We start from the raw sequence: 27,486 nt of genomic DNA on the forward strand, positions 1-27,486 counted from the left end.
ATGAACGCACTCTCCTGGGACACAGATAATTTACATGCCTGTGTTTTATTACTGAAACATCGCCAAGAGCTGAGCCCCAGCCCGAAGATGATACGTATTCCTGAGCACGTGTTTAGGGAGATAATTATTTGTGTGGGGTGAAGAAAGGGCACCTGGCTGCCCAGTCCTGGCACCAGGTGTCACTCATGGTGGCCATACAGATTGCTGACTGGTCCTCTTTCTGTAACACCCACAACAGCACCTCGACCACCTCCTCCCAGCAGCTGCAGTAGGTTAGCGCTCAGAGAGCCGCTTGGAAACCATAAACCATGACACAAGATCTAAGCTGGTAACATCCAGACACACACGTCGTATAGCGTGCTTCACTGTCGGTGCCAGGTTTATGGCTAATGTTGTTTTATTCGTTAACTTCCCCTCCCCCAGTTTTGACAGTGATCATGTGTTACTTCCATAGTTTAGCAAAGCATTGTTTTTAAAAAAGATTTTGATCCTGTCTCCAGTGAGCAAGCTACTGATTGAATATGACAAGGATGTTTCATAAAATCTACTATGGTAACATTTGCCCTTAAATTTTAAAAAATCAGGCAAAAAATAAATCTACGCGAATATAAGGTGACTCTGGATGGGACTGAGAAGCCACAAGAAGGAGGGGGCAGGAGGAGGCGGCATTCTCTCTGGACCTGGCTCAGACAGCCCCATCTCAGGGCAGGCCAGATTCCAACTTCTTAACTCTGTGCACATACTATGATTTCCTTTCTACAAAACCAGGGACATTATTCTCAGCTTTCACATTAACATCGTAAACCCCTTGTCATGAACAAGGTTAAGTAAGTTAAACTGAACCCAATCCAGTGCATAAGAAATGTGCCCTGGCCCTAAACAGTATAGCAGAACCTGGCCCTCAACAGTACAGAGGAATCTGGGGCAAGCCCCAGCTCAGTCCTGTTCCCTGCCCCAGACAGTGGAGCAACCACATCTTGCTCATCCCTGCCTGCCAGCCTCATTCTGGGGGGCTTTGGTCCCCAGGGAATCTGCTGGACTCAGGAGACCAGAGCAGTGGCCACTGAGCAGGTCCCGAGGCCACCAGGCCTGTGGCGAGAACACAGCCGGAAGTCTGCTAGCGGCGGCTCCCTACCTGTCCAGGGCCCTGTCAGTGCCCCCGGGACCCCAGCAGGGTACCCCTTCCTGAAGGAGGTCCCAAGAGGCCTCCTGAGTGGCCAGCCCTGGCTATGCACACTACAGTGACGTCCTGGTCAGGGCCAGGCAGTGGGTCACGTAGTTCATCTAGGTGACCCAGTAAGAGGGGCTCACCAGGTGTGCGGGCTGTGGGGGCTGAGTGGCCAGGCCCCAGGGCTGTGCTAGGTTCTCTGAGGGGCCTGGAGTTGGGACGCTCAGGGTCACCCAAGACCCCTGATGCTCTTCATCCTCATTGCCACGTCTCACAGCTGGGCAGGGATGTCCGTGTGGTTAACATTTTATTAGGTAGTATTGATGCAAGTCACAGAAGAGGTGCCACACCTCTGTAGGTTGTGAATCCAACGACAAGGAAACCCCAAGAGCCCACTCCACCCGACAGCTGGTGCCTGGTCAACTCCTCAGAAGGTGCTGGATCCCCTCTCCCCATCAGCCAATGTCAGGCTCAGGCTCATGGCACTTCTACATGCGTGCGCACTGGCTCCCAGAACTGCAGTTCCCTGCGATGCAGAGTTTTCCTAAAGGAGTCTAAGAACAGCCTCTGACATAGACCATGGGACAGAAAGCAGCGGCTGGGGAGTGAGGACACAGGCTGAGCCCCTCCCAACCTCCAGGGGACCTCACCCTATCAAAACGAGACCCCTTTGCCCTCCTGCCCTCCCTCTTCTTCTCCCATCCCAAGACCCCTGGCCAAGGTCTTGGGGGTCCAGGGCAGACAGTCTCTGGGGCACAAAAAGCCAATGACAGCAGTGCCTGTGCCTCTTGTTATAGCAGAGTGATGAGCAGAGTGTTCTTAGACCCTGATTCTGCCTGTGGAGACTCAACAGGTGATGCTTCAGTGGGGTTTTAGAGGATGAGTAGGAGTTTGCCTACTCATGCTGGAAAAAGACTTGGTTCTCACACCCCCTCTGATGTGAAGCTTGGAGAGGGAACTCGAGTTCAACCAGCTCCTAAACGCTTGGGCATCTTGCAAATCTGCACCCTAAATGGAGGCAAGGGCGTATGTGTGTGGGCCTGTATTTAAGCCAGAAGGTGACTGACCCATCAGTGTGGATGCAATTCTACACATGCGCACACGTGTGTACACATTTACACACCGGCTCCCAAGGGGGTGGCTCAGAGACACTGGCAAAAGCATTGCTATTTATTTCTCCTACCAGAGAAACATCTCACAGATCAAATACAGCATTCATTTATACCCCCATAAAAGCATTTATCAAAAAACCCCCCAAACAACAACAACAATAAACCCCATAAACAATTGTCCTCAAAAAGATCAGGCTAAACCAGAGCCTATAATTATCCGCCTGCCTGCTTGAATTCTAATGATAGTGATAGTGCAACATCCTCCGATTCCAGCCCTCGGGGAATGCCGAGCGCAGGGACCTTTTCTAGGTGATTTAGCTACAATTCTGCAGAGAGCCCTGGACTGCCGGCCACTCATCCCGCCAAACCTGCACCCTGGGTGTCCCCCGAGGTCTGCACGACAGGCGGGGCCAAGTGCTGGGGCACAGGCAGGCTGGGGCCACCGAAAGACCGGGAAGAGAAGCACCCCCAGCCAAGCCCTGTACAGCCTCGCTGGGCTCATCTCACGGCAGGCTTCTCACCCGCTCCCGCACACATCCCAGGACGCCGAAGACACCCGGACCGCGCGGGGCAGGCTGCTGGGCTGGGACTCACAGCCAAGGCCTCTCGCCGAAGTGCAGGGGCTCTCTGTGATATGCCACTTGGTCTGCATTTCCTGCTGCTCTCTAGACTGGTGGGTGGTGCCTGCCTGGTGGCTGCAGTCTCTGCTCAATGCAGAATCTGATATTTACAGCCTGCAGATGCTGGCTGTGGGGGCAGCAAGGCCGACATCACAGAGGAAAGGGAGACAACTGGCACCAGGAGGGCGCTCAAGGGCCCAGGAGACAAGGCTCCCCTCCTCCCTCACCCCACAGCCTTCTCCAAAATACTGAGAGCCCAGCCAGTCTGGGTTACCTGCCTGCTGAGGCCGGACCAAAGCAAACCACTCATGCTCGTGGGGAAAGACAAGGTAGGGTTACGCTTGCCTAGATGTCCAGCCTCTCAGGAGCAGGGACCATAGACCCTCCACCAGCAGCCATTCCCAGATCCACAGGACCCCCCGGAAGCCTCAGTGTGGAGCTCCGAGGGGCGGGGTAGGGGAGTGGGGGCTCCTCTCAGCTGTTACTACGCTGACGGGTTGGCAGCTGGCACCCACCACCATGAAGGTGACAGGGACAGGGGCCACCTCAAGGTGCCCATGGCCAAGTGCAGGAAGAGACAGGACCAGGACATGGGCACAGCCACGTGACCCATCCTGGAGCACCTGCCACATGCCAGGCACCGTCTGTTCTGTGCACATTACAGGCATTAACCTATTTCATTCCAAAAATGCCCTGAAAGACCAGGAGTGGCACGGGAGAGACTGCAAACCTCTCATGGTGTGGGAGCTCCTCCCCTCCTGCCACGCCACCCTCATCAGTGCAGGAGTCGTCGGGTCCCCTGAGCTAAGAACAAAGAGAAGCCAGCTGAGGGCAATGGGAGAGGTGGAGATGACGGGGAAGGACATTCACACCAACCCTGCTGCATCTGCAGGGTGAGGCACAGGGCAAAGATGAGGAAACTGAGGCACAGAGAGGAGCTCAAAGCTGCCAGGGCTGAAAGACCAAGGCTGGGTGACTGGTGGGGTGGGCGGGGTGGCCTTCAGTATCCCCAAGGCACACTTGTGCATGACTCTGGGGACCTCTCGTGTCCCAAGTGGACGCACCCAGAAGCCATGGTGTGACCAGTGCCCCCCAAGGGGGAGGGAGGGTCTTACAGGACAAGGTTACATGGTTTGGTAAATCATTGATGTTTGCTCCCATAATTTCCTTTCTTTCTCCAGCTCCAAGAAGGGGTCCGGGATGGAGCTGGCAGAGGCTTCCCTGCCCACCCAGTCCCCCTATGCCATCCTCCACCCTCCCCGCCCCTCCTCATCCCCGGCAGTGGGTGACTCACAGCAGGGGTGGGGGGTGGTGAGTGAGAGGAACCAGGGAGAAGGGGAACAGGAGGGCGTGGGTGGGCACCAGGCCCCCTGCCAGCTACCAGGAGAAATAGCAGAGCTGGCACCTCCAGGAGGACACCGCAGGGCACTGGGCGGGGGCGGCGGAGGGGCAGGAGGGGGAGGCATGAGGCCCACCTGTGTCAGGAGGCGCTGCTTCCCTCTCACCCCAGGGCCTCTGGAGTTGTCAGACCGAGAGACCTGGAGGAGGCCTGCCGGGTATGCTCTGTGCTGGCTGGGGGATGCAGTTAGGGCCACCTGGGACCACTGCCACCAGGGTCTAAGGGCTGGGGGGTGGGGCTCCCTAGGTGCCATGAGTGCTTCCCACTGTGTGGCCTGGGACAAGGGATGGCACCTCCCTGGGCCTCATCTGGAAGATGGCTGTAATAATGGTATCTGGCTCCAGGACTGTGCTGGACTGAAAATGGAATCGTGTGTGAAAATCCACATGGGCCTAGCACAGGGTGGGTGCTCAAGAACGTATCCCCCCATTCCAGGCAGCCCTGCCTCACCCCGAGGGAGGTTGCCAGACCCCACCACGGGCCCATCACTGGGCGCCCCCCACCAGCATCAGCGCTCTCCACCCATTTCCTCATGCCTGGGAGGAGATCCTCAAGGACAACCCCTTCTGCTTGTCTGCCACACAGGCCTGCTGGGGCGGACATGGGGATGGTGGGCATGGCAGAAGGGCTCTGCTCCAGCTGCCCTGTCCTGGAAGTAGTGGCTGGGGAGGGATGGGCCAGAAGCTGCATCCTGTGCCAGCTCCCACCGTCCCGCCAGCTTCTGGTTCCGCAGGGCTGGGGCTACCTGGGGCTCTGCTCCTCCAGGCTAAACCAGCAGCTGCAAGCACAGACCAACATCAAGACAGGTGGTCCACCTGTGCGCTGGACTAGGGTGGCAAGGATACCAGACTCAGGGCTCTGACCCAAGCCTGAGGCTGTCTGGCTAACGGTACTATGAAGCCAGTGCCACGCTCCAGAACTCAGGCCCTGCACATCCCCCAGCCAAGGCCTGGGCCAGGAAACTGGCTGCGTCCAAATCCCACTTGGGGGCCTCAGTTTCTTCCCACAAAATGGATTCAGGAGATGCCCTGTCAAGTAGTGCTGTTCCTGTCCAGAGGAGACTTTGAGGGCCACAGCAGAGAGGGGCCCCCAAATCCGCCCTCCATCCCCACGGAGCTGGGCACACATCTGTCCAATACTCCGGACCTTGCTGGGGCTCAGCAGCCCCTTCCTGCACTGTCAGCACGCTGGCAAGACCCATCGGCCTCAGGTGACCTGCACACCTGTCTCAACGACCTGCACCACCATAGGCATGAGAGAGCTTTCTAGACATTTTTTCTTTTCCTTTCTTTTTTTTTTTTTTTTTTTTTTTTTTAACGGCGTCTTTCTCTGTCACCCAGGCTAGAGTGCAGTGGCGTGACCTTGGTTCACTGCAACCTCCGCCTCCCGGGTTCAAGTGATTCTCCCATGTCAGCCTCCCCAGTACCTGGGATTACAGGTACGTGCCATCACACCTGGCTAATTTTTGTATTTTTAGTAGACAGGGTTTTGGCATGTTGGCCAGGCTGGTCTCGAACCCTTGACCTCAGTTGATCCACCCGCCTCAGCCTCCTACAGTGCTGGGATTACAGGCAGGAGCCACCATGCCTGGCCCTCTAGATTCTTAAATGGCTCGCCAGCATCCACATCAAACACCAGCCAGGCATATTCTACACCCTGCCTGATACCAACACACTTAAGCGTCCCAATTCACTTCGAGGCTAAACTTGACTGTGCTCGCACACTAGTGACAGAGTGCTCAGGAGCCAAGCGCAGCCCTGTGTGGTACTGAGTGGCTGGGCCAGCAGAACCTGATAGGATATCCTGGGCCTTCACACTAGGCCAGTGGGGTCTGATCTTTAATTATATTTGGCCACGTCCTGGCCGGCTCCTACAGACTCTGGTAACAGAAAAGTGGGGATTGGCTGTGGGGTGGGGCAGGAATGGGGCAGGCAGAGGCCAGCTCACATCTCGGGGCCAGCACTTGCCAACCTGGGCTGCCAGCAAGTCCCTTGGTAGCACTGACCTTGGATTTCTTTGAGAACAGAAAGGGTAGCTGGGTGGGTACGAGGGAGGGGCTTCCAGCAGCCCCTCTCCTCTGACTCTCCTCCCTGGCTAGTAAATGTGAAGTAAAACCAGTCCTGACCCGAGTCAGCTTGGACCATGCGGCAGGGACTGCCCATCCAGTCTCGGGGTGCAGGCCGGTTTAGGGGCTGAAAGGAGGCCATGGACAGATCCTGGCCATTCCTCCTAAAAGGAAAACTGCTCCTTGAGAATGAGCAGAGGTCCATGTGAGTCCTTCAGGGTAGTGACTTTTGTGTGCTGAGGACTGGCTCTGGGCAGGCCTGTGAGCTGCTCATGGCACCCATGAAGCAGGGTTGTTGCTGCATCACCCCAGCTTTCAGATGGGGGCATGGGGGCAAGGAGACCAGGTAGAAGTGGAGCTGGACTCCGTCACAGGAGGCCCCACTTGGGGCCTTGGAAGCCGCCCCCTCCTCATTTTCTTTCCGGTGGGACTTCTCAGAGCCCTTCAGATGCTGCCATAGTGGGATGGACAAGCCTGCTCTCCTCTGGAGATCTGGGGCGGGGGGTTGTGGGGGTCGGGCTGCGAGGACTTGGGGAGCTCAGTGGTAGGTCTGAGGCAAGAATAACCCCGGCTCAAGGTCTGGGGGCCGGGTCAGGATCCTCTGAGGGCAGCACGAGTCTACCAGAAAAGGTGAGGTGGTGTCGAAGGGGGTAGGCTGTGGAGGCAGACACCCCCTCCTCCTGGGCACCCAGCACCTCTTGGGGTCCCAAGTGGTCCAGTCAGGCCTGTGCAGCCCCAGGAGGCTGAGCCCTGTGATGAAGATGCAAGAGGGAGGCTCTCGCTGTGGCTTTCTGTGCATGTTTTGTTTTTAAAAGGCAACAGGACAACCGGCAATTAACCCGCCAGCAGCTCCACCACCCTCAATAAGCACCTGTGGGCACGTCCTGCAGCTGCCTGCCACCTCAAGGTCAGGGCTCCCAGGGACCCTGGCAACCACGTCAGCAGCACTCTGCCCCTCTGCATGAACGTGCATGACAGAGCTGGAGCTGAGGGTCTCGTAGCTATTTGCCAGCCATATGGGGATGAACACAGCCATTCTGGGAGCCCAGGCCAGGCCAGTGGCTGCGGTAGGGCCGCTCCTGGGCTACACACTGGGGGTCCACAGCATCTCCCCTCCATGGGGTCCACTTGGCCTTTCAGCTGGGGCCCCATTCCCAGGGCCCTCTTCAGGATCAGAACCATCCTCGAGCTTGTGGGGTGCAGCTCAGCTTTGAAACAGAGCTGTGGCTTGGAATTCCTTCCCTGTCACTGCCAAGCTGTGGCATTTTGTGCAGGGCTATGGTGTAAGGTCTAAGGTTAAAGCCAACATTACGTGCTACCTTGACACCCAGTGAAACCAGGAAGGCCCTGAATGACCTAGCTTCATGTCCCCCTCCGGACTCTGCTTCTGTGGCTAAGTCCCCACCCAGGTAACTGGGCACAGATCCTACTCATGCCTGAGTAGCAAGATGCAGCTCTCTGCCAACCCATGGAATTATTCAAACCAGCCAAAACCGCCTCTGGTGGGAACCAGGGGCCACCTCACCCCGTTGTTACTCCAAATCCTGCCTCCCCAGCCCCTGCCTGTTCACTGTGTCCTGAGCGCAGCGTCCTTCTCTCTGGGTTCTGAGTATATGTGACAATAAAATGCCATCCACTCATCTATCCAGTGCTGGGTGTCATGTGTTCAGTCATCCCCGTAACCCCAGGACAGGACTCCCATGCTCACAAATGGAGTGAGTAGGAGGAGATTTAAACCAAGGTGCCTAGACTCTCCAGTCTAGGAAAACAATGGTGGCCCTACTCAGGGCAGGCACGGTGACAGGAGGGGCTTGCTAGGCCACTCCTCCCAGCCCTGGTGTGATGGGTCCTCCACCTGGGGTCCCCCCACCCCCGACACATACATCTCCCACCAAAGCCCATCTCTCCATAGACACCACCTTGGCTTCCTCCAGAGACAGCAGGGACACTGGCTCAGGCCAGCCCCTGGGGGTGCAGGGCCCACCCTGTCAGGGTCCTACTCTCAAAAATGAGGCCCAGACTCCAGGGCTGCAGTCTTGACCACTGTGGCCTTATGTCCAGCCTCATCCTCTGCCCTTAACTCTGTCCATGTCCCTCTTGTCCTTTTCAAAGAGCAGACAGCTGCCCGGAGGTTTCCACTCATCCCGGAGCAGATGCCTGGGGGCCCAACACAGCCCAAGGCCCAAGGCCAGGGAGCACAGCCCAGGGCAAGCACGGTCACATTTTTTTTTTTTTTTTTTTTTTTTTTGAGAGGGAGTCTGGCTCTGTCGCCCAGACTGGAGTGCAGTGGCCGGATCTCAGCTCACTGCAAGCTCCGCCTCCCAGGTTTATGCCATTCTCCTGCCTCAGCCTCCCAAGTAGCTGGGACTACAGGCGCCCACCACCTCGCCCGGCTAGCTTTTTGTATTTTTTAGTAGAGACGGGGTTTCACCGTGTTAGCCAGGATGGTCTCGAACTCCTGACCTCATGATCCGCCCGTCTCGGCCTCCCAAAGTGCTGGGATTACAGGCTTGAGCCACCACGCCCGGCGGCACGGTCACATTTTTTAAGGGATTGAGGAAAAAGAACAACAGAGAAGACCATGCAACAGAAGCGAGTGGCCGACAGCCCCTTGGTAGCGCCTTTCCAGAATGCCCCCCCCGCCAGCGGCCTCCGGATGAGAGCATCTGCACACATCCGCCCTCCCCAGCAGGGGAGGCTGAGGCCCTCACATTCACCCGCGGGGCTCTTCTAACCCCCACTAACCTCAATAAACCCTCCATGACCTTCTGTAGGCTAATCACTCCACATCCAGCTGGAGTCGGGGCTCCCCCAGGTGACATGCAGACAATGGAAACATCATGACCTCAGAGCCACTGCGCAGACCTGTCACAGGACTGCAGCTCCTGGCCCTGGGGACAGAGGACAGTGGCTGCCCACAGGGGAGACACACACCCAGGGCCCCCAGCACCTTCCAGGGCTCCCTGCAGCTGTTCTCCCTTGAGCTTTGCCCTGGATCTCCAGCTCTCCAGACTTTCCCATCAGCAGCCAGACCAGCACAACAGAGACCAAAGCTCTACCATTCCCAAGCTCTGTTCCCACCCAGGCCTCAAACCCACACCTTGCGGGCTTCCCCACTCCTGCCCAAGTGGTCCCGGGGACCTGGGCACTCCGAATCCCCCTCTCCTTCCATCGGCAGTCACTACCACTCCCCACCCAGCTCAGTCCTTAAGTGGAATCTTCAAAACACTCTTCTCCTCCCACCCGTTCAACTCTGTTTAGTAAGCAGGTACTATGTGCAAAGTAGGAGGCCTGCCCTTGCTGGGCCTACAGTCCACTGGCAGGTAGCCTGGAGGGAGCAAGGGGTGGTGAGCAGGAAGGACTGGGGGAGGGAGCTGTGCCCACACTGGCAGAAGCAGGTCTTCAAACCTTGGGCCCACAGGCTGTGGGTTCAGCCATCTCCCTGGTCCTCACTCACCTCCTGGAACCGGCAGGGCCTGGGAGTAAGGATCCCTCCAGATGTGGGAACCGTCAGTGCTAGAAGAGCCAGGCAGCGTGGAGGCCAATCCTCCTCCCATTTTACAGAAAAGAGAAGTGAGGCAGGGAGGGAATGGTCATTAGCGCCCAGAACCCAGCTCCCAAATCTCCCCTCTGCCGGGAGCCTTTTCCACCACTGACAAGCCCCTGACTCTGCAAGATGAGTGGCTGGAAATGCGGAAGCACGCAGAGGGGTCCTCCGTGTCAACTCCTCCCCTCCCCTCCCTCCCTTCCCTGACTCAGGGATTCCTCCCTCATCCCCTCCAAATGCCAACAGGGTGGGCCCTGCTCCCGCATCCAGTTCAGGATGCATTTGCCTTCCCCAGGGGTCATGGAGGCTCAGGAACCTGGTATTGGACCCTGACCAGCAGGTCTTGGGACTTGCTGTCTACACAGGGCCACACCCAGAACCAGAGAGCAGGAGGCCATGATGCTGCCACCCTCTCTCCACCTGACAGATGGGGCCAGCAAGGGCCAGGACCCTCCGCACAGCCTGGCTCCCTGTTCTTCTTTTGGTCCTCTTCGGGGCCACTTTCCAGAAGCCTTCGACTAAACCAATTCGGTTTCCAAACTAATGACAAAGTCCTGTCTCTCAACAGTCTAGCTTAGCATTGCCAGATAAAACACAGGGTGCCCAGTTAAATTTGAATTTCAGACAAAGGACAAAATTTGTTTTTGGTATAAGTCTGTCTCAATTTCAGATACGCAACAAATAATTTTTAGTTTAAGTAAGTGTGTTCCACGCAATTTGGGACACACGGTGCTTATTTTACATCTTATGATTGTAAATCATACTTAATTGCTAAACCCAGCAGCCTAGCCTAGTTCCTTCATTGCTCCTAGGTGGCCCTCCCCCTGAGAGGGTCAGGCATGTGGTGCCCCCACTAAGCCCCCAGAAGGCCTGCCTCCCAGCTCCCCTAACTCCTCCTGCACCTGGATGCATGGTCCCTTCCCCACAATCCCAGTTCAGGGACAATCCCCATCCTGTTGAAGGCTGACCCTGGGGTAGGGGAGGGGGCGTTTCCCAGGGATTCCCCCAACTCCTGGCCACCCTCCAAGTTCCTAGAGAGCAAACTGGAAGGCAGAGTGGGCCAAGAGTTGGGTGGGGATCCAAGCTCTGAAGCTGTTCCCTCAGCCACCCAGGGAGGGTGGGGTAGGGAAGCAGAGGAGGTCTCCCAGCAGGGAGGAGGTGGGGAGAGAAGCTGGAGGGGAAAGAGGGGGAGGGAGAGGGGAGAGGAGAGGAGGTGAGAGGAGAGGAGGGGAGAGGAGAGGAGGGGAGGGCTCCTGAGCCGGGGAGGAGGGAAAGGGGCGGGTCCCCAGGCTGGGAGGGGAGGGTCCCTGGGCTGGGAGGGGTGCTGCTGCCACAGGCGCATGCTCAGCTGCTCAGCTGTCCCTGCAATGCGGCGCCTCGTCCTCTATTAACCCAGTTCCACGGATTCTGCCGACCAGGCACTCATTATCCCCCTGAGCAGGGGTCTTTTTCTGTCTGTGGATTGTGCGGGAGCCACAAGAAAGCTGCAGTACCGGCTGTAGCAGGAAAGCCCAGGAGGCAGCCCCTGACCCACTGCACAAAGGGGTCCCAGGCAGGCAGGGTTCGGGCTGGGGAAGCGGGGGCGTGCAGGCTTCCCTGGGGTGCAGGCTCACCCCCAGCCCCAATGACCACAGAGACCTCAAGATGGTCCCTATCCATCACGCCTTTGGGCAAGGAGTGTCCTCCCAAGACAGAAGGGTCCCTGGGGAGACCAGGTGCCCCAGAAAGGGAGCTGGGGTGAGCTGCACAGGCCTGCAGGCAGGAAGAGGACAGTGGTGATACTCATGTCCTCTCTGCGGGGTGAGCTTGGGGCCTGGGAGGTGAGCCCCACTTGTGAGGTCAGCCCCACCTGGGAACCCCACGCTGGCCCAACCCTCAGTCTGCCCCAGCTGGATGAAATCTAGAGTCCTCCACACCCAGGCTCTGCTAACCACCAGCTAGGGGACCCTGTCTCCCTCTCAGCTTCTGTGGGACTCAGCTCTCTCCGCGGTGTGAGAGGGGAGCCCACGCTGAGTTCAGAGGGTAGGAGGATGCGAGATAGCGTTGATGATGCCAGGCACACAGGAGCTCCACCTTGAGCTGAAGGGCCATTCCAGGGCATGGGCCCTGCACCAGGCTCTCCACGCTAACCAGGGTCACCCCGCTGCACTGCTTCCTCAGCGCGCTCCCCTCCACACAGGGCATCCAACAAGGCACAACAAAACTGCCCCCAGAAGAACAGCCGTTCAGTGTCGACAATGAGCAGCAGGGGCTGGGCAAGTGGGCAGGGGATGGGGGTGCAGGGGGCAGATAACAAGAAGACATGTTTTAAGACTTGTGTGCCTAATGATCTCTTTACCCCCAGTCAATTAATTTTCCTCTAACGGCTTTTGTTAACAGTAGTTTAATAATCTCTCGTTATTCAGTACATTCACCAACTTTGAAAGTCTCACAATCCTCTATTTAATTAAGTATTGAATATTAAAACATCGAACTGTTACAGCTTTAGCACCAGCTGGTGCAGTTCTGCAGTGTCCACGTGGCCAAGTATTTCAGTAACTGGGGGCCCGAGTGTTTCTGGAGTGGCGTCCTCCTTCCTGGAGCTGCGTGCTGCCAGCCGCTTCTCATCCCCAGGAGCCTTGAAGGACCAAAGCTGCTCCGCTCGGGCCTGGACATGAGCGGGTGTGGGGACACAGCCCTCCTAGTCACTCTCAAGGAGTGAGTGAGGCCCCTCCACTGGCGCTAGACCCAAATCAGGGGTAAAATGCAGCCAAGGAGGCTGTTGGAGCCTCCCCCACAAGGCCCGAGGGCCCAACATCCTTCTCTCCATCCAACCCTTGCTCTCTGGGTCCCCTCTCCATCCCCCACCTCCCTGAATAGCAGTGGGGAAGGCCATTTTGGGGAAGCCCCTGCCCCACCACGATGGGAAGGAGAAAGCCAGACACCCAGGCAGAGCCTGGGCCTAGCCCTGGGTTAGGAGGGGTGTTATGCTCTCCCATGTTTTCACAGGCTCTGGGCTGAGAGCCAGGAGGCCATCAGATGAACCAGCTGCATCTGCCCTCAAGGAGCACGTGGACAGTTGAAAAATAGCCAGGGGCGCCTGCCATGGGGCCTGGGGAGTTCCAGGCCGGCTGCCGGCGGGAGGATCCAGGACAGCTTCATGGAGGAGGGGGCCCTGGGGCCTGCAGGTTGGGTGAGCCAGACGACACCAGAAAGCTACTGGGTATTCACGAGGGGTCCTCCGCAGCAGGACGCACAGGGTCTGGCCAGGAAAGGAGGCAGCAATGTGGAGAGGGATGGTCTCGGAGCCTTGCAACGTCCCTGTGAGGTAGACACTTTACAGCTGGGGAAACTGAGGTCTAGGATGACTGAGTAACCTGGCCACGGTCAGACAGCTGGGGGCAGTCAGGGTTGAAGCGTGGCATTCACCTGGAGGTGCGTGTCCCACAGTGAAGCTCTGGGGCTCCATCTAACACCTCATCCTCACCTCCCCGATTCCTCCTCAGCTAGGAAAGGAAGCCCAAAGGGCCTGGGAGGGTTGGGGAACCTCAGGTCCCTGCATGGGGAAGGCGGCCCAGGGCAGCAGAGGACAGAGTCCTCGGACTGAGGTGGGTGGTGAGCGCAGGATTCTGCCTGCGGAAGGGGGCCAGGAGGAAGTGCCAAGCGTCCTTCCCCTACGGTCTCAGCAGACTGTCCAGTGCCGTCACTGCCCACCCCAAGAGGCAGGCTAGGGGCAGGAGAGGGGACACCAAGGCAACACCCACAACATCTGGGCAAGGCCAGCGCTGTCTGGGTCATTTTCTGGAGCCCCAGATTTCAACTGCAAGGGGATGTTTCCCTCAAAGCCGGGGCGGTGGGGCCACCTCCCTCATCAAGAGTTCTGAGGCTCCGCAGTGACCTAGGCTATGTGGCTACAGTGGGGCCCCTGGGGTGTGACCTGCACACCTCAGGGATGCTACCCCGGAGCGGGACTCAAGCACCAAGGGCAGACAACCCAATTGTGCAGGGGCTGTGTGACCCAAAGGTTCAATTCTGAGGAAACCTCTGAACCAGTAGAAACACAAACACAGGCTGCATGAGAGACAGTATCAAGGAATTGCTGCCTGTTTTTCAGAATGATAAAGCTCCTGTGGCTGTTTTTGGAACCTTTTTCTGCTAGGGATGCATACTGAGATATTTATGCACTGAATGGTAAACGTCCCAGGATCTTGGGCCCAGATGGAACAAGACTGGCTAAGAATTGATAACTGTTAAAGCTGGGTTCGTTCTATCATTTTCTCTGTATTTGGTAATGTTTGAAATTTTCCACCATAAAAAGTTAAACAGGAAAAAAATGCCCAAGAATATGGCAGGGTGAGGCTGTGCAGTCCTGGGCGGAGCCTGCCCTCTGGAGCCGCACATGGCTGGGCATCCCTGCCCCTGCCCAGAGAGGCATCCCGCGGGAAGGTCACAGCAGGGAGCTGGCTGCTGAGAATGCCAGGCAGTACCCCCTGGCTGGCTACCCCTTCCTCCCACCACCCCACCCAGCTTGCATCGAATGAGGAAACAGGCCAGGCATGCAGCTTGAGAGGCGCAAGCACCTGGGAGCAAGGCCTGTGATGAGGCGCAGGGCGTTCATGGCAACACAAAGCAGCTCAGCTCTGCAGTCTGTGTGGTCAGCAGGGTCTCCAGGGTGCAGCCATCCTCTCACTCAGATTCCCGCTACCCTAAATCCTTCTGACTCATAGAGCACTTTGAGAATATAAATAGGGGGTGTGAGGTTAATTTACAGGAGCTATGTAATTCCACAAAAACATACTCGGGTGGTTTTCTGCTTGACCCTAACAAACTCCTACTCATCCTTCAACGCCCATGCAACACAACTTTTGGAGTGACTTGCTCCGACCCCTCAGGACTGCCTCTCCCGGGCCCCACCCAGCACATAGTGTCGTCGCTGCTGGTTTCAGGCTGTATCTGCTCATCTCCGTGTCCTCAGCGTAAACCTGTTAGATGAGTGAGAGTCTATGCCTAGGGCGTGTCTAAAGGGGTTCCTCTCTCCTCCTCCTAAGGTCTCACACAATTGAGGAATGAAGCAGAATGTGTAGAGTGGCCAGAAAGCCCTGGGTCTGACATGCCCCATGGTCCCTGGCCGAGGAGAAGCAGGCAGGGACAAAGTGATCCCAAAGGAGAGGCTGGCAGCACGGTGCTGCCCGGCATTCAGGAGGGAGGGAAGGCCCCACGGGACTCAATCTGTGGAGAGAGGGCCCACACTGCACACATATGTCACCAGGCCACAGGGCACAAGGCAATGCTGCCTCACACGTGTGGGCCTGGGAGGTGCATATCAGGGCTGCAGGTCTAGGTGGACAAGGCTTTGGAGGTTCCTGATAAGGAAGGGCCCAAGGTGGGTGGGGGTGGCTGCTGACCTTCAGGGACAGATGGAAAAGCAGGAGGGAAACAGCCAGCTATGGGTTCTGGTTTCCCAGGCTAATACATTTGCACAGGCTGTTAAAACACCAAGTTGACCAGCAAGCAACATTTTTGCCAAACTGAATTCACTGACACATGTCACGGAGCCTCTCCCGAGTGTGGGGTCTCAGTGGGTCTGCCAGCGTCATCAGGAATTAACTAGAGCCAGAAAAGTAGCAGCCTTTGTTCAACAGAACATCGCACAGCAGTGGGAAGGGATCCATCCCACGGACACACCCCAGAACATCACCCGAGCACAAGGCAGGTGGCAGTGGCAGCACAACTCCACTTTCAGGCTCAGACACAAGCGGGTGAAACGCCCATGTGGCAAAACAACAGAGAAACGAGGCAGGGATGAGCATAAAATCAGGAGAGGGATGAGGGAGAGGGGGTGCCTGGGAGGCTCCAACGTGACGTGTTTGAGGTTCCTGCTCTTCCTGGCTTAGGGATCCACCTTTGTGCGGGTGATACTCCCCCCACCCCTCCAGAACATTTCACACTAGTGCCAGCCACAGAACGTCAGGGAACACAGAAGCCTCCTGGGCTCCAGGCAGGGCACACAGCAAGCACGCGGGAGGCGCCGGCTTTAACATGATTGCTGTCATCGCAGGGTGGCCGTGCGACCTGCGCCGTGCCTGGCATCTCAGTTTCAAGCCTGCTAGAGAAAGGCTGCACTGGGCAGTGCCAGGACTGAGGGTCCAGCGGGGCCACCGGACACGTGTGGGTCTTCATCCATGATGGGGCAGTCACGCAACATATGAGCTGCTCCCTGGGGCCAGGAGGACAGCAGGCTGTGGCCCACGCTCGATCATCCCCATGCCTAGGCTCAAGCCAGCAGCAGTCCCTGGGTGGTCATGGGGAAAATGTGGCCACCGCAGATGACCACACTGACCCACGACTCCCAGCGGCACAGGTTTGGAGGACAGCAGAGGCAGCTCGGATCCTGTGGTCCTGGTATGGCCGCCCATTCAGGGTCTGTACACTCAGCAGACACCCCAGGACCCTGGCCAGGCCTCTCGGCATCAGCAGCTTCCTGCCCTCTGCTCCCGGCGACATCTGCCCCCCAGCACCCCAATCACCCTTGGTCCCACCCATAATGACACACTCAGGCTGGTGTCCCCTCTTGCCTCAACCACATGGCTCAGTACCTGGAGGCTTCCTGGACATCCCTCCTGAGTCTGGACTGAAATCCCGGCTACAGAGGTCACTCCCTCCTCCTCCCACCTGCTTGTCCAAACACCCCGGAGCTCATCGAAGCTGACCCTTGGAGTAAGTGGCCTTCACCTCCGCCCACTGCTCTGCCAGCCAGGGGCCACTTCCAGGACCCCCACCTCCCTCGCTCCAGGCCCCTGGGTTCCCTGATGCATCTTCCCAAGCAGGACCTGGGAGGACCTCTCATTCCCCCAGCTCAGCTTGGGCTGGTCCCAGCCTAACTGCCGGAGGGCCAGAGAGTCCCATTCCAGAGGCTCCATCATGTTCCACACGTGCACCTACACATGCATGTGTGCATAGACACATGTGTGAACATGCATAGGTATGCTCATGCACACACAGACCTCTTCTCCATGGTGCCCTGTGACAGGCAGGGAGTGTCCAGGCCTCAGGGATGTCCCTCAGAGACCCACAGGAACTGGCCACAGGCACAACTGAGCACCGCCCACTTACGACCAGTTCTGTGTCTTGATCAAGAAAAAACAAGCTGACTGTCCTAGGTCCTGGAACACAGCCTGGCCCACCCACCCCACCACAGGCTGGGCCCCAGGGGGGCCAACAGAGCTGACCAGCAGGTGGAGTCACAGGGCAGAAGGGAAACCCAGGCCCCCACAATGTGTGGGGAATGGCTGGCAGCGCATGCCTCTGGACCTGCCCCAGCACACTCCTCAGTGTCCCTGCTGAACCTTCTGCAGTGTCACCCTCCCATGGCCCCTCGTGGGCTGGGACACCCACAGGGGGACTGACCCAGCCCCGGGCACCCCCAAGCCCCTTCATGGCTCAGTGACAAGGAGGCAGACAAGGGCTACTGCAGCCTAAAGGACCTCCCCACAACCTGGTGTCAGAGAATGCTCCCAAGAAGGGGAAACACTGATGGCCTAGTATACAGCAGTCGCTCAAACAACGCCGACACATGGCTCCACAAATCGCACATGCCCGCCCCCACAGGTGGCTGGATCACTGTAAACTGCAGGCCACAGACAGTAGGCAGCTCTCCCACCAACCCAGAGGAGGCCCGTCTCTGCCCACATTAGGCCCTCAGCATCTGGCAGCCTGGCCAGATGGGTCAGGGCCTCTCCAGCTCCCAATTAGCTCAGATTTGTGCCTGGATGCTAATCAAGGCTGCTGGCAGTGCCCTGGGAGGGGAGGGGCTGAGAGCAGCAGACAGGGGCTTCACTTGGCTCCCTCTACCAGGGCATCATCCGGCTGGTCCCTCCTCTATGGACCTGCACCGTACGGGGCAGCGACATGGGGCTGCCACCTGAGTGAGGCAGCCCACCCACCCCGCACCCACCTCCACAGCCTCACCTGGTGCTCTGGCACACCCCACCTTGGGGCTCCAGCAGGACCCCTGTGCTAGTCCCTCCCCACCGCCTCCTCAGATCTGTGCTCCAACCACAACAGCTGCCTCAGGATGCCCCTGCCCATCACCATCAGATTTGCTGTGTGCTGACTTTGGGTGTTGTTTGTCCTTGACCTGCCCCACAGGACAAGGACAGCACAAGGGTAGGGAGACCCCGTGAGGGCAGGAGCCTGTCTGCTCCATCACCATCTGCAGCGCCCAGAGCTGACCATCGCCAGCAGGGCTCGGGAGGCACATCCACATGCCGAGGGCCACCTGGGGCCAGCACCACTCGAGGCCCTTCCTCGCACACACCCCGCATGTCTGAGAAGCCCTCCCAGGGCAGGCGCCAGTGCCCTGCTACTGTGTATAAGACTTGGGCTCTGTTAGTTAAGAAACTGCCGGGTCACCTCCCAGTTGGCCATGACGCCAGGACTCTGCTGTCAGAAAGCAGATGGCCAACCGCAGCACTGCCTGGTCACCCGAAACTTTGTCACTGAGCTCTCATTCGGCCCACGGCTCTCAGGGCAGATGACATCACCCAACCACCATGGCGGCCTGGCCACCTTGAACCTCTCGCCCTCCAGCTCTGGGGGCAGAGACCCCAGTACACTTGGGAAGGGGAGGTGAAGGGGGGCCCTGAGAACACAGAGCACAAAGGTGAATCCAGGGGTCTGAGGGTCCCTCAGCACCCCCACCAGCCCGGGCCCCACCAGGCCAGAGGTGCCCTCAAGTCCCCAGCACTCCTGTGCCTCCCTGTGCCACAGCCTCCACTCCAGGAACCCACTGCATCTGTGCGTAGAGTCACAGGCCACGTGGGCCAAGTGCTGGCCAAGCCCAGGAGGGACCTGCTGCCCAGTCCACAGGGCACGGCCTCCAAAGCCCCTGCCCCAGCCTGACAGCAGCTGCACAGGACACTCCCCATGCCCTACCTCTGGCTGATAGCTTCTTGGTGTTGATGATCTTGGCTGCATACTCATGGCCGGTGCAGAGCTTGACACAGCGTCGGACCACAGAGAAAGCCCCCCTGGGGAGGAAAATGGGGGAGCGAGAGACAGAGACAGAGACAGACAAGGAGAAAGAGAGAGAGTGGATTAATCTCCCCATAAACACTCCCCATTAAGCATTCAGCCATCAGCCCGGCCTCGGGTGGATGGCTGTGAGTCAGAAACTGTGAGGAAGTGGGTGCTCCTCACAAGCCACTCTCAGCTGGCCCCACTCAACACCAGCAGAACAGAGGCCGGCTTCCCGACGGCTGGCAGAGCCCTGGCAGATGACACACCCTGGGGGGCTGTGCAGAGAAGGAGGATCGGTCAGGCCCTCCAGGGGGCGGTGGATGGGCCCTGTTCAGCTTCTGTGTGACCCACAGGCCTGTATCCTTGTGGGTTGGCTGGACCAAGCGTCTACGTCCACAGGTCTCTCAGCAGGCATCCTCAGGGGCTCTGTACCACATCCATGAGGCCCTGCTGAGTCCTCCCCAGAGGGAAATGAAGCTGGTCTTGTCTGGAAGGCCCAGCTCCAGAGGGCAGTTATATTGGGATTTGGTGTGGTCGGACATGGAGATTCACGGAAAGTTTTGTAGGGAGGGAGGAACATCACATCGTTAAACTGCAAAGCTGGAGGAGAGGGTCCTGAGATCCTCCACTGTCCAGGTGTCATCGCAGAGGCCATGGAGGCCCAGGGTAGGGGCAAAAGGATATTCACGAACTGGCAGCCTGAGGGTAGGGAGAGGGGAGGAGGGATGGGGGACAGAGGGAGCTGACCAGCACCAACCAATGTCCAGAGCCCAAGAGACACACGGAAGGAATCCGGTTAAGCCTGCTGAGGCCATCGAGAAGAGGCTCTGAACGTACCCCACAAAGCCTGGCCTGCGGAGGACCTCCTGCCCCGGCTTCAGGGCACCCTGAGGGAATCAGTGCCACCCAATGGGAGCCACAGAGCCTATGAGGCAGGAGGGGAGGGGGCTGGTGCCCACCAGGAGGCACCGAAGAATCTGACTAGTCACCACGGTTGATTTAATTTGATTTCAGATTATTTTCTAAGAACAGCACATGTAAGGCAAGGGGCCTGGTCAAGAAATGTCACATGAAGGGCCTGAGTCCAGAGAGAAGGGCCAGAGGATGCTCTCAGGCTAGCGCTGGGAGAAAGGGGGGCTTGGAGGAAGCCCACTACCAGGCAGGCACCCACCAGTGCAAACCTGAGCATGCACGGCCCTCCTGTGTCTGCACCTGCAAAGTGCCCAGCCTCCCCGCTATAGGAACAGCCTCCCCTCCCAGACAGCTTCCTCAGCCTGGACAGCCTGAGAAACCCACACGGGAGTTCAGGCCAAGGGCTCTGCGAGGTGGAAGAGGAGCGTCTTACATACGAACACCGTTTTATCTACAGTCCTTCGTGGAGATAAATCTTTGTAAAAGAGTACTGTTTAATTCCTCGGAAAGATAAATAATTACACTAAATCTAATTGAACATTTTCTTAATGACTCAGGTCTTATGAACAGTGACTGTGCTTGGGCGGCCGCTGAGCTGCATCTTAGCTTTTTAAAGTCAACCCATGAACAGGGACAGGGGCTGCCTCAGGAGATGCGGGGGGAGACGCGGTGGGGGGGGGGGGGAGGCGTGGCAGGGGGAGGCGTGGCTGGGGGAGATGAGCAGTGGGGGGAGACGCTGCGGGGGAGCTCACTGTTCACTCCGCATTCTCTTGCTCTGCTTGATTTTTTCACCATGTGCATTGATTATGTTCTCAAAATGTTTTTAAAGAAAAATATAAAGAAAGGATTATTGTTTTTAACATATGACATTAACTTGGGAGACTGAGGTGAGGGCAAAGGCCATGGGCTTTTTGCCTGGTCTGGCTTCAATCCCGGTTAGACAGGGTGACATAGCTCTCTGAGCCTCAGTTTCCCCATCCATATGACCAAGCAGAAAGGCTTTCTGGGGCCACTACTGTGTGGCTGTTTGCCAGACTTCTTGATCAGGAGAGGTGAGAGCTTCCCGAAACGAGTCCTGAGCTACCATCTGTTGCGCTCTGACCCCTAGAAGGCTCAGTGGCCTCCGTGGCCGCAGGGCTGACCTGGCAGGCCTCCACTGTGTGTTCTGGACCAGGCCCTGAAGGGAGCCGGGAGTCTGGGCCTCCCTGCGCTGGGACCCGATCACACACTGCAGGGCTGACCCTCAGTGGGAAGTTCAACACACTGCACATCTATGCCAAGTCGATGATGCCCGTATGGCACCGCTGTGGTGAGCCCATCCCGGGAGCCGGGAGGAGACCCAAGTGCAGCTTCCCACCAGCACAGCAGGCTCCCAGCTGCTGGCCGGACTCAGGTACAGGAGCAGAGGGCGGCAGGCCACAGCTCTTCCCAGCACATGACATCCACGCACCATACCACCAAGAGTCTGGCAGCAGGTGGGTGGGTCTAGGGATTCCTCCAGTCCCTCTCCCCTCCCTGGGTCAGGCAGCCCCTTTCTCCTCTGCAGAAAGCTCCAGAGCCACCCCTGCACCATTGGCCTGGGTCGGAGCAGTCAGCAATCGGCGAAGGCGGGGCAGGGAACACAGGTAAGACTGCCAGAACCAGGGGGCCGAGGCCAGGCAGCCCACAGAGGAAGGAGGAAGGCATGGCTGGGGGCCTCGGGATGAGTGTAGGGTGGGAGCACCAGGCTGCACAGCTGCAGTGACATAGGAGGTGGCAGGCACAGTGCCAGGCACCTGGCAGACACTCGCAGAAAGGGCCCAGGGGTGCAGGGCCCGGGGATGAGGAAGGCCCTGCTCTTAGACACAGGCCTGCAGGGGGGGTGGAGGCACCCTCAAGAAGAGAGGACAGGGTCCCCTTTCCCAGGGACTCGGATGCCCCCAGAGGGAGAATGTGGCCAGCTGGGGGAAGAGCAGGAGGGCCGGCTCCCAAAGACACCACTGCCCCCTCCGCCCTGCTCCTGGGCTCTGCCTCTCCCACGCCTTCTGTCCCTCACTGCAGCCCCAGACCTTCTCTGAGCCCCAGTGTCAATGCCGCCCCCAATGTCTCCCTCTCCTCTCTCCTCTGGGGGACTTAAGGAATGCATGCTTAAGTCTCCCACCCCAGTCATTTGCCTGCTTTACCCACCACTTCCCCTAAAGAGCACCCTGAAAGGAGCTCCTCCCCATAATGACTGTCCACTCGCACCCATCCTGCATCTCCCCAGGGGACTTGGGCTGGCAGCTGCAGATCCACCTCTGCCTCCTCCCCTTCCTGGTGGTTCTGCCACTTGCCAGACAGCAATCTGTCACAGGAAGCCCCCTTGGAAGTGTCAGCCCTCTTGAGAAGCGGCCACAAACACGTTTAGCATGAGCCATGCAGGCCACGGCTGGGGCCCCAACATCTCTGGCTTCCCCCAGAGCAAAGAAGCCAGCACCATCACCATCCTCCCTTGCGACCCAGTGCTTGCCCGCCAGAGTTTATAAACATTGAGAGACAACACTGACAAAGAGCCTAGATCTGCATCATAAGCCTGTCCCTGCTACCAAGGGCAAACTCCTATGTGTCCTTCAAGATCCAATGCAAACAGCTGCCCCCTTTCCCAGCTCGCACAGAAAGTCAGCTTGGTCTTTAGATATTGCACCTCGCATGTTCCTTAGGTTAGTTTACTTAATGATTTATCTGTTCACTTTTGTCACTCCCCCTTCCAGTGGCTCTGTATGGGCAGAGTGCCCTATACTCTGGACCTAGGTATCAGGCACAGTGCCTAGGCTGTGATATAGGAGCAAGAACTGACCTGCAAGCCATACAGTGGGCTGTGGAGCGTGGAGCTGCTGGGCCTCAGGGCTTGTCCAGCCCAGCAGTACAGGAAGAGCCGCCCCTAGAGAGTCCCAGCAGGAGGGGAGACCCACCAAGGTTTCCAGGGCCTGTGGGTAGATGGGTCTGTGCTACAACGAGGCCATAAGGCCCTGGTCAGAGCCAGGGGGTACCCCAAGTAAATAAGGCCTGGAGCTTAGGCTCCCTACCTCCCCACCAGCGCACAGACAGGCTCGAAACCCCATCTTCTTGTTCAGAAGCACGGGCAGGCCTAGCAGGTGGCAGCATGGTCCTCAGGCTCAGCAAAGAACACCTTGGATGGCACTGCAGGTGCACAGACTGACCATACGCCTGCCCCTGGGGTGTGGCCCACCCCAGGCAGCTGCAAGGGCACAGTGGGTTGGGGCAAAGGCAGGAAGTAGCTGGAAGAGGTGCTCCTATGGGATCCCAGGTCGATGTTCCTGTGGGCTGCGAACTGCATCTGAACATCAAGGTTGCCTGCATGACGGCCTGCGTGGGACGAATGCTACTGAACCAGGCTGAAAGCAATTTTGAATAACCTATTCAGATCATGAGGCCCCCAGGCACCTAGCATATTATGGTGCTTTTAAAATCAAATAAAGCTAATTAAAACAAAAAAAAAATACTCTTTGAGTCCTTGCTTTGTGGAAGGCTCTGAACGCTGTCTCATTTACAGTGGGATCAACAGTACCAGGGTAACCTGTCCTGAAAGAGAAGGGGAAGAATGGTGAGAATGGAGCCCCAGAACTACGTGGCCTGTTTCTATGACTGCACCTGCTCAGGCACCTCCTTTATTGCAGGGGAGCTCAGCCTCCTCACGCGATAATAGGGTGAAGGCCACCTGCGAGGAGAGGTGCTGAGTGTAGCTGCCCTGATTGCAGCCACCCAGGGCAGTCGGTGTTTCACGGGCATCCTGTGGGCTCCCGGGGCTTCATGGGCAGAGGCGGCAAGAAGCATCATTGTCTGCAGGATGCCCCATCCGCCTCCGTCTCCTCCTCACATCCAGTCTATGGCTTCTCTGGCTCCACAACAGATTGCTGGTCCAGGCCCTGGCTTTCCCAACTCTGAGCTGTCCCCCCACCCCCATGCCTGCCTCTTCCCTCCAGTCCCCACTTGAAACCGGCCACCTGTTGCTGACTATCCATGGCTCCCACCAACCCCCACGGAGCTCCCCACTGCAGGTGGCTCTGTGGCCTGCCCTGCTCTCCACTAGGAGCTGGTCGCACTGTGGCCCTCCCCAGCTTCCTACGCCTCTCCCCGGCGAGCTGGGAGGAGGTGTGTCCCTGAGCAGCATGGCTAGAGTTCGTGTGAGGGCCCAGAGAGCAGTAAGGTGCTGGGTCTCACTCGCCTTGCCCCCAGCAGGACCACACAACAGCCCCTCTAGGGCCCTCTCATGCCTCACCTTCACTGGTGAAGAGTGGGGGTTACCATGATTACCAGCTCTTGGGGTGCCAGTTAAGAAACTTGGTAATGACACCAGGGAGGGAAGGTTGGACCCTGGGTCCCCACCGCCTATCCCGTGTGGTCACGCAGATCTTGCTCAGGCGCCCTCCCCAGCCACCTCACAAGGGCTGGTGACTTCCATCAGTACTACAGCAGTGATTGTCCCCCTACACAGAATGAGGTGACACATGTACCAGCCACAACACAGTATCCGGCATCCAGAAAGAGCTGGCAGTGTGATTCTGCTCTCAGGATGGCATGGGCGGGGACCCGGGCTCTTGAGGCTGCCTTGTGCATGTGATCCCCACGACAGGCTGCTGAGCTCCCGCAGGGCAGCGCTGGGCCACACAGGATCAAAGCGGCCTCCGCGTTAGCCCACTCAACACTTGGATTCTGTTCCCTTAGAGGAAATTTCGGAGGCAGCAGCTTCTCTCCCTGTTCCTCTCTCTGCCTCCCGCAGCCCATGTCCACAGCGTCCAGTTTCCTCCCCGAGCACTGGGGCCTGTGCCACCCGAGCCAGGGCTGCCTGCCTCAACCCTGAGCCTCGCAGGTTGGCTGCAGCTCACAGGCGTGTGCACACACATGCGTGCACTCTCCTCACTCAGACGTTGTAGAATGGGCTAGAAATGCCTCTCGGATTCCCAACGACAGTGACAGCCAAGGGCCATGGGACCCCTTTTATCTACAGCAAGGCCACACGCAATCCCAGGAAGTTCTTAAATTTTAGAATTTTAGAAGAAGCTAAGGAGCCTTGAGTAAAAGCAAAGGATCCAAGTCTGGCTGACCTGTTTTGTAAATCGAAATTTCCCATCCAGGTTTTGCATGTGATGCTCCCCACGCGGGCCAGGCACTGTCTCCGTAGTAACAAGCACAGCTCCCTCCCCCCGCAGGTCCTCCAGAGCAGGTCCTTCTGGAAGAGTCTGGGCCAGCCACAGAAGCACTCTCAGGCCGACAGCTTTATTTCCTGCTGTAAATTAATAAATGGTTGTTCTGAAACCAGCCTCAGGCCACCTACATCCTTTCTTGCCTGGCTGGCCCCAGGTGGGCTCCATGAGGAGGCCTGGGCTAGGGGCGGGGGACACCCAGAAGGCACAAGTCCACTGACCTCACGCGGACCTTCGTGTTTTTCTTGTATGGGTGAAACTAAATCAAATTGGTATTTATTTGTGTGTTGGCTTAAAAACACAGTTCCTACCTTTGATTAAAATGAGCTCTTGGGAGTGCCAGAGGGGGAGGTCCTTTTATATTCTCATCTTGACCTAAGCAATTTGGTGGAAACAGTAACTTTTATATGGAACAGAACGCTGAGGTTGTTGTGGGTTTTTTCTTTTGTGTATTTTTCTGCTTATGACAATACAAAAACATAACTCACGTTCACAGTAGATGGAATGTATGTTTGTATTATTGTTACGTTTATGATGTTTGCTATGGAGTAAACAAGAGGGTCTACAGAACGTGTTGACGTCGCCTCCATAACCCACAATACGGTCAGTAGGGCCCCACCGATGTTTGTATGTGTGCAAGTGTGCAGCTCTGCACCATGGGGAGGTGTCTTCTTACACAGTTAGGGGGCTCTTGCTGCCACTTTCCACTTTATCCCCTCACTATGTCCCCCGCACTGTTAATGAAGCCTCAACAGCATGATCTGACAGCTGCATACTTCTTTGCTCGTGGGTACCGTCCTGTGGATGCCTGCACGGTATTTACCCATCCCCAGCCTCTCTGGCCCTAGGGTTTGGGCAAGGGAGGACAGTGTTTGGGCTCCTGAGGAGTTTCGGACAAGCATGTGCCCCGCCAGGCAGGAGCTGGAGTCCCCAGGCCCAGTGCAACAGCCCACAGGGAGGGGGGTGGGCATTCCTCCCTGCAACTGGCAGGACGTTCCCCAGGCAGGTGCAATCCGAGCCCCCCGGGCTGTGTTGTCCGCTCTGCTCAGGCCCCAGGCATCCTGGGTTCTAAAAACTAGGTCTGAGGTGACCCTACTGGAGACAAGCAGCTGGACACACTCATTTCTGCTTGTGAGACCCAAACTCGCTGTGGCCTGGGCCGGCACCCAAGCACGTGCCTTATCAGCACGGGAGTTCCTATTTTGTATTTGACTTTTGTATTTAACATGACTTCACACACGAGTCCCACATCTTGACCGAGATCACATACTCACTTATAGGAAACACCATTCCCTCAAGTTGACACACCACTGATAGCTGGGTGCTTCCTCAATTAGCAAGCGTTTAGGAGGTCTCTAACTTCCCTTCTCAAAAATGGCCTGCCATGACTGTTTCAGTTATTTCAGTAGCGTTCACTTCCAAAAGCACAATTCACGTCAGCAGCAATGGAAAACCATTCTTCCAAACTTGGAATCTGGGTAGCTCATACAGCCCCAGAGAGAGTTCCCAAAGCTCTTTCCTGCTTTGGCCCAAGGGCTCCCCAACGCCAGCTTCGGAGCCCAACGAGAGCTAAAGTCCTAACTTATCCATGCTTTATGAGTCTGCTCGGGCTGCTGCAACAAAGTACCACCAACCAAGCGGTTTAAACAACAGATATATATTTTCTTACAGTTCTGGTGGCCAGAAGGCAGAGATTAGGGCTGGTTCCTTCCTAGGGCTCGGGGGAGAATCTGTTCCTTACCTCTCTCCTTGGATTCCGGTGCTGCCTGCAGTTCTTGGTGCTAGTTGGCTTCTAGATGCGTCACCCCAGTCTCTGCCTTCACAGTTACATGGTATTCTCTCTGCGTTTGTCTCTGTGTCCAAGAACACCCGTTTATAAGAATGCCAGTCATATCTCCAATATGACCTCATCCTAACTTGACTAATTACATCTGCTACTATCCTATTTCCAAATACAGTCACATTTTGAGGACTGGGCTTCCACATACATGAATTCTAGGGGATGCAGTTCAGTCCAGGATGCAAGCTGAGCCCAGGTCTGCCTTGTGGAATCTGCCACTGTGTGCAGCTACAGCAGGCAAACACTTCCCAAATCACACCCCTCAAACATAAGCTTCATAGGACATTAACAGATGCTAGGTGTAAAAGGGGTTCTGTGAGAAAAGGAGTTTGGGAACCAATAGGTTAGACAGTGCTTCCTTCCTTCCCTTCTTTAACTGCAGGACTTCTCAGGGCCTTTAATGGGATCATCCGTACTGTGAAACTCCAAGAAGGGGGTATGAGGTTCATCCTTTTCTTAACCTATTTGACCACAGAAATCTTTATTCAAAAAGGCTCTGGAGGGCCAGGAGTGGAAGGAGAAGGAACTTCTATTCTTAGGACTCAACACTGGCCCGTTTCTGAAACCCTGTGTGATCCACTGAAGCCACAACAGATACTTCTGATGAAATGAACACATTAACAAAGAAACACATGGCAAGAGC

At 57.1% G+C, this 27,486-nt stretch overlaps 1 protein-coding gene across 10 annotated transcripts in view; it reads right to left on the minus strand.

The window, feature by feature from the left end:
• Nucleotides 1-27,486, minus strand: part of CAMK2B (calcium/calmodulin dependent protein kinase II beta) — a 108,079-nt gene that overhangs the window by 47,052 nt on the left and 33,541 nt on the right. For 9 of the 10 annotated variants that reach the window (XM_030932113.1, XM_030932106.1, XM_030932111.1 and 6 more), the window contains exon 2: nt 18,825-18,919. In XM_030932113.1, the coding sequence (XP_030787973.1) occupies nt 18,825-18,919 (95 nt within the window). Of the gene's footprint in view, nt 1-18,824; nt 18,920-24,904; nt 25,087-27,486 lie in introns of all 10 variants that reach the window. The other variant, XM_030932104.1, reaches the window with a different exon arrangement.

The sequence above is a fragment of the Rhinopithecus roxellana genome, chromosome 6, assembly GCF_007565055.1.
Source record: "Rhinopithecus roxellana isolate Shanxi Qingling chromosome 6, ASM756505v1, whole genome shotgun sequence".
NCBI lineage: Eukaryota > Metazoa > Chordata > Mammalia > Primates > Cercopithecidae > Rhinopithecus > Rhinopithecus roxellana.